Source organism: Eschrichtius robustus, chromosome 3 (assembly GCF_028021215.1).
Source record: "Eschrichtius robustus isolate mEscRob2 chromosome 3, mEscRob2.pri, whole genome shotgun sequence".
Lineage (NCBI taxonomy): Eukaryota > Metazoa > Chordata > Mammalia > Artiodactyla > Eschrichtiidae > Eschrichtius > Eschrichtius robustus.
In genome coordinates, this window is record NC_090826.1 from 174,785,924 (window position 1) to 174,798,286 (window position 12,363).

A 12,363-nucleotide genomic window follows, 5' to 3' on the forward strand; every position below is an offset into this window, starting at 1 on the left:
TACCGTCCTTCAAGTCTTGGCCTGGAAGTTTCCTAGAGCACCCTCTTCCTGGTCTGAATCAGCTGCTTCCTTAGTGTATTTCCATAGCACACCCCTTACAAATCACTGTTGTCTTTGTACTGGCCTGGCTACTTGTCTGGACACCCCATTTTACTGTCAGATCCACCATGAGCAAGGCCTTGTCTTCATGACTTCTGTATCACAATCCCCACCGTAGTGCCTAGCACACAGTGGGTGTGCCAATAGACGCTAAATGAAAGAATACTTTTAGTAATGTGTAAAGAGTTGGGTATTCATTGCTCTGTGCCTTAGGAATATTAACTGTGATGATCTTATCTTTGGGGAATGAGTAAAACTAAGGAAAATTCTCCTGTCCATCTGAAAGGGTCCTGGTGGGAAAACATTACAGGTACGGTGAGGTTCTTGAAGAGAGGCCGCACGTAAATCTAAGGAAACAATAGAATGAACCATATAAAATTGCCATTTTTGTAAGCTAAAAAGGATCAATTACTAGCATATCCTTTTGGTTCAACCTAAATTATCGTGGTCCCTAGACTCTTCTCCACTATTTTCAATTCATTATTTACTTAATCCAGCATTGCTGTATAATGATGACTTCAGTTGAAGAAATTCATTTTATTCAGCAATTTCTTTTTGCTTCCTATATGCTGACAGGCATTGTGATAAGGAACAAAAGAAGAATAGCATAGCCCTTGCCCTCAAAGAGCTCACAGTCTAGTGGAGAAAACCACACTCATACACACACACACACACACACACACACACACACACACACTCATACATATATTAATTGCTATCATCACAGTTAACTACGGATACACCATCACCTAGGGAAATCGTATGGAAAAGTAACTTTCTATGATCTGTGAACTCTAAGTGCCTGAAATATAGCAATTTCCAAAATAAAGAAGACTTGACTATCTAACATTACTGAATCTAACTTTTAACCATGAGGTAGTTGGCAGAAAAACAGAATAAGTCTCAGAAAGTTAATTTTGTTTCTTCATAGAAGCAATGAAAACTTATTAAGGAATTAGGACCAAGGCCAAAATTTTATTATTGAATTTTTAATGATGCTTGTAAGGATTTTTAATGAGAAGTCCAAATCGAAGATGCAAGGAAAGAAATTAAGTTAAATCCCCACAAATTAGATTGAAACATAAGTTGACATAAACATACTGATGACAGCTGCTTCTAGAAAGGAAGTATACATATAACAAAATGTGCTGAGGTAATATTTTGACTAGCCTCATAATACTAAATGTCAAGAGTTTTTTTTTTTTTCTGCTAGCACTAGCAAAGATTTTTTTCAACTATTCAGATAAACCACTTTGTCACTGCAAACACAGTGATGGCATGAACTCCTCTCTGTTCTGGATCTGACAAAGGAAGAACAAGCTATGAGAAATAATAGGCTCTATTTTAAGGAAAATGTTGACTTGTAGATTATAATAACTTAGCTGCCATTGAGTTTATGAAGGGAGGCATGTTCTCACTCCTTTTCCTTTCAATTATTTATGAACTCCTACAAGTATTTCTTTATCAATGACAGTCTGGAAAGAGACTTTCATATGAGTTCTCAAGAATCCTCTAATTGCATTATCTTTAAATGAAAGCATTCAAAATTCATAGACATTCATCTGGTTTTCAAAGAATGGTTGGACTTGACTCTTTTCAAGTTTAAATGCTTAAGATAAATATACTATAAAATCTAAGTTTGAGTCTTACTGACATAGATTCTGATTTTTTTAACCTACAAAAATGAAATGTGTCAAGCCCTGAAAGAGGACATAGTTTCTGGGGAATGATATTCAGAAGAGTGTGACATTCATTCCCCTTCTTTGTAATGAGATTAAATGTGCACAAGTAACATTTTCTGCTTTGCTAATATGGAAAGACTGGGTCAGCTCCATGACACGTGTTCCTATAACATAAACATGTTCAAGTTGTAGCTGTTAAGTAAACAAATTAACTTCATAAACACTGAGGGTGAATTAGAAGGAAGGCCTTTCTTCCGTGACCACCAATGTGAGGTAGAGCCTGTTATTTTCTTGCTTAATACCATAATGTGAGTAAAAGTTGGGTCTAGGAATGAAAGCCAACTTCTGTCAACATTGGTGTACCATTTCCTAGCAAAGTACTTAATTCGAAATGAGCAAAAATATATCTGTTTCACATTTAACATGGTAGAGTCACAGTGCTTTTTTTTCATTGCTCTAAATTTACTTCATGCTGTCCTTTTCTAAGTGTCATCATATGAAAACTTACCTCACAAAAAAAAAAAAAAATGAACCTCTAAATCTGGGAGAATGCATTTTTTCATAGGAGGTTTCATTGCCTAATATTTTCTTCAAAAAAAAAAAGAAAGAAAGAAATCTAGTTTATTTGTTTGCATTTCTTTTTCATGTTGATGATATAGTAGAACAAAGACAGAAATCACAGCAAAGTTATTTTAGGTGCCACATTCTGGTAGCATAAGTACAGATAGCTACAGGAATAGACAGCTGCAACTTTCACTCACAATCTAAAAAGTATCATAAGAACTTTCAACGATGATTGATCATCTTTACTCTTCAATTTCCAAAAGCAAAAATTTTCAGCAGCATTTTTAGGAAAAAAAAAAATCTTTCAGCAACAAATAAGTGAGGAAAAGGAAAGGTATCCACCATCAATGGAAAATCTAAACAATTACAGATTTAAGCAGTAACAGTGTTGCATTTTTGTTTGCCTATTTATTTATTCCCACAAAAGGATTTGAGGGTGTAAGGAACAGTATGCTATCAGAGGTTTCTCAAATCCTCTGGTGTATAATGTTGTACTCAAGCATGTGTTGGATTGTGGTGGATATGAAGAAGAGTTAGTAGAAGGAGGAACTGAATAGCCTGCATTTTCGGAAGCATGATTTATATTGGTGACAATATTGACACATGAATTCTGTTAGGACATCAATAAAGTTGACACATTTTTAATTCTGATGAAAATAACCTGAGGCATTCTGTAGCTGCACTGAAGAATTGGTTTTATTGGTTCCCAAAACACATCAGACCCTTTCAAAGTACAAGCCTTCCACACATTTTGCCCTGAATAATGCTTCTTACTGGCTAAATTAATGTCTCCACAGGCCAGATTACTGTTTGTCATCAATACCTAGCCCAAATGTTACCTCCTCTGTGAAGACTTCCTGACTAGATTAGGTTAAATTAGATTCTCTGATGTATGTGGAAAGAAAAAGGAATAAATGAATATATGTTTTAGAGGTTCTCATTTAAAAACATTTATCTGTAAATATGTATATAAGTATACACACGTACACACGTACACACACACACACACACACACACACATATACACACATACACACACTCCAGTAGGACAGACATTGCATTCACTATGTTTAGTATCTGGCATGTTGTTAGTGCTAATAAATATATTTTGAATGAATGAACAAATTAATGAATGAATGAAGTAATGGTGTATCAAACATAAAAGAGCAATATAATTTGTAAGAAAAAAAAATCTCTCTAAGTTTCAGTAAGGATCATTTCTCTACTGGACAGGTAGATTTTCGTGGCACTAGCCAACCAAATTATATGTGACCTGAAAGTTATGAGACTGAATGCTTTGGGAACTATGAAGTAGCCATTCATTTATTTATAAAATCATCTAGTCAATAAACAAACAGATTAAAAACTTTATCATCTAAACAGAATCTAGTTTTCTAATTTGAGTAATAACAACTGAACCTTGAAATGAGTCTCGTTCCATAAATAAGATTTTAATATATATGATCTTTTACAAGGAAGAAATACCAGAGTCATGTCTATTACACAACAAGTTTACCGTTTTCTGTGTGTGGATGAAAGGAGGGGCTGGAGAACGGTCTCAAAAAAATTAATCAATTAGGGGATAACTATTGTAACAGCCTCATATTCCTAAATGGACCTTCAAACAGTTGGTTTTACTGGTTACAGCATAGACTTAATATAAGTTTTCATTCACTTAGCAGATTTCAAAAGCTATATCTTACAGGGTTTGAAATGGTACATTTTTCAAAATATACCCAAGAAACACAATTAGTATTTAGGGAAGATATTGATTGATATACATATGTTTTGCATGAGTATATGATTTCAACTGATGGAGCACTTTTCTCTTAAAAGTATTTTATTATTAACTGAATGGAATGTCCCATCTGATATCAACCCAAGTCTACCTAAACACAATATACTAGAGCAAATGAACAAAATACATTAAGCAAACGAATATTTTCTTTTTTGACATGAATTGGTGAAACATATACCAACCCATGTAGTCAGACGTATATATACTTACTGACAAAGATTAGGTTTCAGATGTCATGAAAACAGTACATGTTAGTTCATTTAAGGGAGTTCAAGACCCTATTCCTTAAAATTTTAACTTAACCGTGAAAATTAAAGAAAATGCAAAAGACAAATGCATGACATCAAGTGAAATGCCTACTGATTTCTCAATTCAATAAAATAATAGTGTATAGTGGAAAGAATTTAATATTAGAAATGAATAAACTAGAGGCCCACCTAATCCTCTTTAGCTGTGCGACCTGAGGCAAAGCCCCTTAACTTCTCTGGGTCTCAGGTTTCTCATCTGTAAAATGTAGCAGATATTTCATTATTTAACGCAGATAAACTCTAAAGTCATCTTTCACTCTAAAATGTTAATATTACAGTCAGCCCTCTGCATCTGCAGATTTTGTATCCACGAGTCAACCAACTGTGAATCAAAAATATTTGGGAAAAGAATTCCAGGAACTTTCAAAAAGTAAAGTTTAAATTTGCTACATGCCTGTGACTATTTACATAGCATTTACATTGTGATTTCAACTATTACATAGCATTTACATTATATTAGGTATTATAAGTAATCTAGAGATGATTTAAAGTACAGAAAATGTACATAGGTTATATGCAAATACTATGCCATTTTATATAAGGGACTCGAGCATCCTCAAATCTTGGTATCCATGGGGTCCTGGAACCAATCCCCCCGCAGATACCAAGGAGCAACTGTACTTTAAAAATGGACATTCCAGTTATATGTATTTACGTGGCCTAAATTTCTTCTATGCAGACATAAATTGTATCATTTCACCATACCTAAACTATGATGAAATAGCTTAAAGTATCACAGTTAAGAACTAAGGCCCCACGGAACTTATTTACAATTTACCATTTCAGGGCCGCCTGATATTTTTAATTCCACTTGTATAAAGAACCACAAAAATGGTATCACTTTAAAGCCATAAAGGTTACTAAATTTATCATAGAGTAAATATGTGGAAGAAAACTTCAAATATTGCAGGAGAGATTAGGCATCCAGACTCTAGCTAAATTTCTTTTAAACCATTTTGGGAAGTAAAACACAATTAAAAGTATTTTACCCAGGGAGAGAGCTAATGAAGCCAAGGTCACTGGTTCAGTTCCCATGTGAGCCATTAGCTGTGTTTCATTTGACTGTCGCACACTTGCTACCCTCTTAACCCCGACTCACCATCCTTCACATTCATACTAGTGGTCACAAAGGAAATTTGGCAAGACCGCTTGGATGCGTAAGCCAGAATCTCTCCCCTTTGCCAGAAAAATAACTCAAAGGTCAAGCCTCAATGACGTGACATCATCCAACTATAGATGGACCGGCTGACCATTGTGCTTGTTATTATTTTTATCATCATCACCATCATTACGATGCTGGCAGCATAGCATCCTGGTTAAAAGAGGAGGCTCTGGAATCAGACTGTCTAGGTTTGAGTCTTTACTCTCCCACTTCCTAGTTCAATGACTTGGACAAGTGGTTTAGCTCTTTAGGCCTTATTTTCCTCAAGTTCAATGCAGGTATTATAATAATACGGTGAAGAATGAATGAGTTAATCATATAGAAAATTCCTGACACATATTAAGTACTCAGTAAATACTGTTATTATTATCTTTCAGTTGTCATTGTCGTGTAGACTATTTAGCACTTTCCAGAAAGCATATGTATGAGTTTCCTAGGGCTGTTGTAAACTAACTGAGCGGCTTCAAACAACAGAAACGTATTCTCTTACAGCTCCGGATGTTGAAAGTCCAGAATCAGAGTACCGTCAGGACTATGTTCCCTCCAAAGCCTCTAGAAAACAATCATTCCTTGCCTCTTCCAACTTCTGGTGGCCAAAGTTGTTCCTTGGTTTATGACAGCATAACGCCAATTTCTGCCCCCAGCTCCTCATAGACACCTTCTCCCTGTGTGTGTCTGTGTCTCTGTAACAAAATTTCCTTCTCCTTTCTTTTATAAAGATATCAGTCCTTTGGATTTAGGCCTGTCCCATATCCAGTATAAACTCATGCTAACTTGATTGCACCTATTTCCAAATAAGGTCACATTCACAGGAACTAGGGGTTAGGACTTAAACATACCTTCTGGGGGGACACAGTTCAACCCACTATAGCATCAAAACCAAAAGAAGAGAAAGAAAGACACAAGGAGAGGGGGTAAAGCAGAGAGAGATGTAGAAGATCTGTTGCTAGTAGTTATTTGGGGGAAATAGAAAATAAATAGCTTCAAGGAAATCACTGATTCTTTACCTATAGCTACAATAAGCAGAGCATTGTCAATAAATGTGGCTGAGGCCAAACCCTGCAAAAATACCTTTGCGCCATGAGTGAGAAACAAGGTAAGGCAAGCGGACCTCTTCTACATGGATGGTGGCAAAACGCTGTAAAACTCCTGACATAATTTTGGCTAAGTTATTTAGCACAGTCCTGCAAACGGCGCCCTCCCTCTGTTGTCATGACTAATAAGTTGTGACTTACTGAGACAAATTCCCTGGGCCCTGCACTGGATGTGAGGTATCCTTGATGATCTATTAAAACCCAAAGAAGGTGATGATCTGAGACTAGTGTCTTCCCTGAGGACTGGATGCCCCCCAGGGAGGGTCATGTGTTGTACAATGTGTTTAAGCAAGTTCTCAGTCTAAGCTGTTGTCCAGTCAAAGCTTGACTGTGTCTGTAAATACTATTTTCCTCCCCAGGCAGTCTGACCCAGAAAAGAAAGCCTGATAAGTCTTCTGCCCGAAAGAGCCAAAAAGGATGAGGAATCGGTGACTTTAGCCCATCACTGATTTAATATATGACATCACCATGACGTCACCATGTCCAGTTTTCTCCTCCCAAAAAGCAGTGCTCAGTTTCCACTATATTGACTCAAGTAAATATGTTCTCACAATGGCGAAATACAGCTCACCATAGCAAAACCCTCAGTGGGAGAATGCTGTATACTTGGTCACGGTTTTAGGATTTAATTTAGGGGTTTATCTCTCAGCCAATGAGATTATGGGAAGGAAGCACAAGTATAGGAAGAAAATGGTGATGAGGGATTCTGATATTTGAAAATGGATGAGTTTCCCAAAAGAAGAACATAAAACTCACTGGATCAAATTCAGATAGAAAGCTGGCAGGTTACCAGATGCGTAATTGCATCTTGAATTGAGCTATAATCCTCAGCACTTCTGAAAACAATAAGGATGAGCAAAACGATAAACCACGTTTGTTTTAAATAACAGTATTTGCTTAGCATTGCTAATAACATATTTTCTTAACACTTTGGTTAAGGCTTGAGAGTTACAAAAATAATGCTACCTTTTTTGTGCAGGGAAGAAAAAAGAAAATGTCTTGGGGGGAGAAAATGGTGCATCCTATGGGGGAAAAATCTGTATTTTGTGAGGAAAAAGAAAATGTGTTTGCTCTCCGGAAAGATAAATTTATATATGCATTTTTTAAAAAACAACCTTTTAGGTTTACAACGTATGCGTATAAGGTCTTTGTACACAACAGTGTGGGTTTTACACCAAGTCAAGAAGCAACTGTGACCACGTTAGCCGGGCTTCCGGAGAGAGGAACCAACCTCACTGCAATTGTTCTCAACCACACGGCCATAGACGTGAGATGGGCTAAACCAAGTAAGTCAGCTTCTTACATCTTTATTTCCCTTTCCCATATTCGTACCAAAACGAATTTAAAGTGGACACATGAAAAAATGACAGAAACAAAAAGCCAAGTTCCCTGTGCTATTCTTCCTCAAAGGAAGTTCTCTCTCCTACTTGCCCATCCTTCTTGGGCCTTCTCTTCCTCCTTCCATTCCTTTTGGATGGGGAATGTAGTTTTTGTCACACCAGTTGTGATAGAAATGTCCATATACTAATTTGATAACGATATAATATTGTGCACTTTCCTGCAGGGAGCTCTGCCCCCATCTCATAATTCACCACTTATCAGCAAGATCCATTTACTAGGATTGCAGAAGTATGATGGTTTTTTCCAAGTGAATTGTCTTCAGCACTGGTAACAGCTAGAATTCCAGCTTGATACAGGAAAAGGAAGGCTGGCCACCATCACTGGACTTGCCACCATCACAGTTATTGCCTCAGTAACACTGCAGTTTACCCTGGGCCCATTCAGAACACAACTTTATAGGCAGTTAGAAGAGCTCACACAACTTTAGAAACCACAATAACTGAAATTTCAGATCTGGTTGGTCAGTAGAGTAACATTTCCCAGCTGATCTGTTAATTTGTAGTGATCCATTATCACAATCAGAAAAAACCAAGACTGACTGTATCATGGAACTATGTATTATAATCCTTCTTAGAAGGATCACTTGAGATCTGGCAAATAGTTGAATCAAAACTTGCTAGACTATTACCAAATCTTGAGAAATATCTGATTTGGAAATCCCCAATGAAAATATTTGTTTTGTAAAAGTAAACTGTATCTACTAGGATAATCATCTGCTAGTACATAAAAAGATGTAAAATGACTCCAGCTTGGGCAATCGTAACCTTCTGATTTTGATTTTGTTATAGCTTAAGACGAGAAGTGCTTCCTATTTCATTTAGAACATCTTGAGTGAATTTGCCCCTGTTATATCAATTGCTGATTAAAACCAGTGTTAGGTGACATTAATTGTAAATTAAAATTAGTACTGGTTATGTTGATCTACATTGCCACTAAATAAGCCATTTTTACCAAAAGACTATCGCTCTAGGGTTCTTATAAGGTTGCAGATTTCTAATGATCTGTGTCACCTCTACTGGGATCTCTTAAACCATTTAAATGGAAGAACATAAGTTAATTGATGCTTATGATTACCTTCTGAGACACCTCTGGGAAAAAATACAAAGTTTTTATCTGGAGATGGATTTTTATGTATAATATATTTTCACTCATCTCCCTCTTTCTATTTCGCCCTCAATACCTGATTCATCTTAAAAACCTACTTAGAAAGGTGGACGCCCTCCCCCGCATCTGACATTTGAATACTTCTGTTAAGATCCGGCGACTGAATTATCACCAGTATAGGTCCTTTATGTTATAATTGCATGCCTGAAGTAAGCGTGCTTATAAAAACTGACAAACCTAATAGATCTGAAGCAGCTCACTGAAGTTTCATTACCTTGGTAAGCTGAACCTCTGACCTTCAGGATGTAGGTAATGCAATCTGCTGTTATTTCCATTCATACCTTAGAAATTTTTCAGATAACTATTTATGAGCACAAAGGTTAACTCTCAGAAAAGGGTCAGCTCTGTGAAAGTGTGTTTCATTATCATTTTCTTCCTTCCTGCAACCTGCTATCCTAAGTAAATAAACTAGTCACTCCGCTGTGAAAGGGCCACCTCTTTTTTGCAAGTTTAATTTCAAATGTTTTCTTGATTTGTAGGATAAAATTGGACCTTGTCTAACATGCTAAAAGGCACAAAACTATAGGTTGAAAGTCATAATAAGCTTATGAATATTTGCTTATTAAAAACCATAAAATGTATTTTTTAAAAGATATTCTTTCTTAACTATGACCCTCCACATGGGCACACCATTTGGATAGCAAAATATCTCAGGTAAATTTTTACCAATCACAGATTAACAGAGATAAGTATTAAAGTTTTAGAGGCACCCATTTTAAATGTTTGCATCTCTGTGTTGATATCATGTGAGGAAAAATCATCCCTGCATCTGTTCAGTTCATTTTTATGCAAATATTACAAACTGCCAGCACATGGACCATATTTACTCCCAACCTCCATGCATTGTTTTGCCAGCAGTATTTGAAAAAAAAATATTTTGCTAACATTTAACAATTAGAAGATTTCACATAAAGATGATGATTTTGGATTGATCTGAAAAACCCAATGATTGGGTGAAACTGTTCCCACATTGCTGAAGGGAAAATAATCAGCTGGCACTGGTTTCCCCTTTATACAGGCTGCACCCTCCCTATCTTCCTGGTCCCTATATAGACATGAGGTTCTTATCCCTGCTTTCCATAATAAAAGATAATAGTTCAACCTAAGTGAAATACCATGAAGATAAATGATGTTAGTGGGGGAAAATCCCACTTTTATAAGAAAAGAGACAAAAACACCTTCACTTAGATTGTTTATGCAGCCCTAGGAGTTAGAAACTGGCACTTAATAACTTACCACGAATTACAGTTAGTCAGTAGCACTTCTCACACTCAGAGCTCAAGCATCCCATTTTCGACTGTTTCTCCTGCATTTGGCCTTAATGGTTATTAGCACTTTGTCAAGAGTGATTTAGTGAGATCCTTCCCATTTTGACTGCTCACTCTAAAATAAATGGTGAAAAATGCCCACGAGGGAAGGGGGTAGAAAGGCAGTGCCGCTTCTGAGGTCTCCTCGCTAACGAGGTCATTGACAGCCGGAAAAGAGCAAGAAAACACTGGAGGTGGTGAGAGAGGAAGGAACTGAAAAAAGAGGAAATGGAAAAAATCATCCAAGGGCTGCCCACTTGACCATCTGTCAGGAGCTCCCCCTGACCTTCAGACGTTCACATCCTGTATCATATCATTCTCCTTATCCATCTCTCCCCTTCCTCTTTTTCTTCCATCTTTCCTCTTTCTCTTTTCCTCTTCTACTTTCCTCCCTCCCTTTCCTTTCCTTCCTCCTTCCAGGAACATTTTTTTCTGACTTTTTTGTCCTGGGCCCTTGGTACTACAAAGACTAATGACGTAACTCCTGTATTATAATATCTCACTGAGCTCTCCAGAAAATTTGTAAAGTATGAAGGCATCCCCATTAAAAAAAATTAAATCCACATAAAAAGCATCTGCCTCATCTTGCTCTCTTAACCAGAAACCACTAGATTTTGTAGCTAGAAGAATTTTTTTGACTTGTCGGAACTTACCTTGTTCAGGTGGCAATCCATATACATCATCCCAAATCTCACCTCTTTTGAAAGCACCCACCATCATTGGCTCACCTTATCCCTCTCCTTCCCCACCCGTCGCTCCAATTACCAAAGCAAATAGACTGGGTGCGCCTTTTCCACTGGCTTTCTGCCTGTTCACTTGTGCATCTTCTGTATTCTGACCTTCTTCCCTTGCATTCTACTGATCTGGTCGTCTTGAAATCATTCTCATGATGACCCAATCCAATGCTCTCTTGTTAGTGCCATCCTATTCTGTTTCTCTGTGGTAGTGGGTCCATAAATGACCCCTCCTTACTCAAACGCTCCCTCCTGCGTCACCAGCTGCTCTTGTCCTCAACCCCTAAAAACTTTTTTTTTTTGAGTTTTTACAGTTTTATTGAGAAATAATTGACATACGCCACTGAATAAGTTTAAGGTATACAGCATGATGGTTTGATTTACATATATTATAAAATGATTACCACCACAATAAGTTTAGTTCTCATCCATCATCTCATATAAATATAATAAAAAGTAAATTGTTTTCCTTAGGATGAGAACTTTTAAGACCTCCTCTCTTAACAATTTTCCTATATATTATACAGCAGTGTAAACTATCATCATCATGGTGTATGTTACATCCCTAGTAGTTATTTTTTTTTAATTTTAGTTTATTTTTTTGTACAACAGGTTCTTATTAGTTATCTATTTTATATGTATTAGTGTGTACATGTCAATCCCAATCTCCCAGTTCATCCCACCACCACCCGCCCAAAGACTTTCTCAAAGTTCCTCCTGAGTATTTTTCACCCTCTGACTCTCTTGTTGGTGATTCCATCTATCTCAGTGTTTTAAATTCTCCTAACCAGAAAAGTGGCAAAACTCTCTGAAGCCATATGAAGGAATAATTTTTAAAATAGGCTTTGGAATTAGGGAAACTTATGTTTGACTCCCAGTTGCAGTATTTTCTAGCACTATGACCTAAAACAAGCCACTTAACTTCACTACATCCTAGTTTCCTAATTCAGAATATGGAGATAATAATAATAACTGCCTTAAAATATGATGATAAAGATGAAATAATATATGTTTAGCACTTAGTAATCATTTAGTGTTGGTATAAAGTAT

General features: G+C 36.6%; 1 protein-coding gene across 1 annotated transcript in view; it reads left to right on the forward strand.

Annotated features, from left to right (window-relative positions):
• USH2A (usherin) overlaps window positions 1-12,363 on the forward strand; it is a 795,295-nt gene that overhangs the window by 541,420 nt on the left and 241,512 nt on the right. The window contains exon 43 of the mRNA XM_068538548.1: window positions 7,830-7,993. Within this exon, the coding sequence (XP_068394649.1) occupies window positions 7,830-7,993 (164 nt within the window). The remainder of the gene's footprint in view (window positions 1-7,829; window positions 7,994-12,363) is intronic.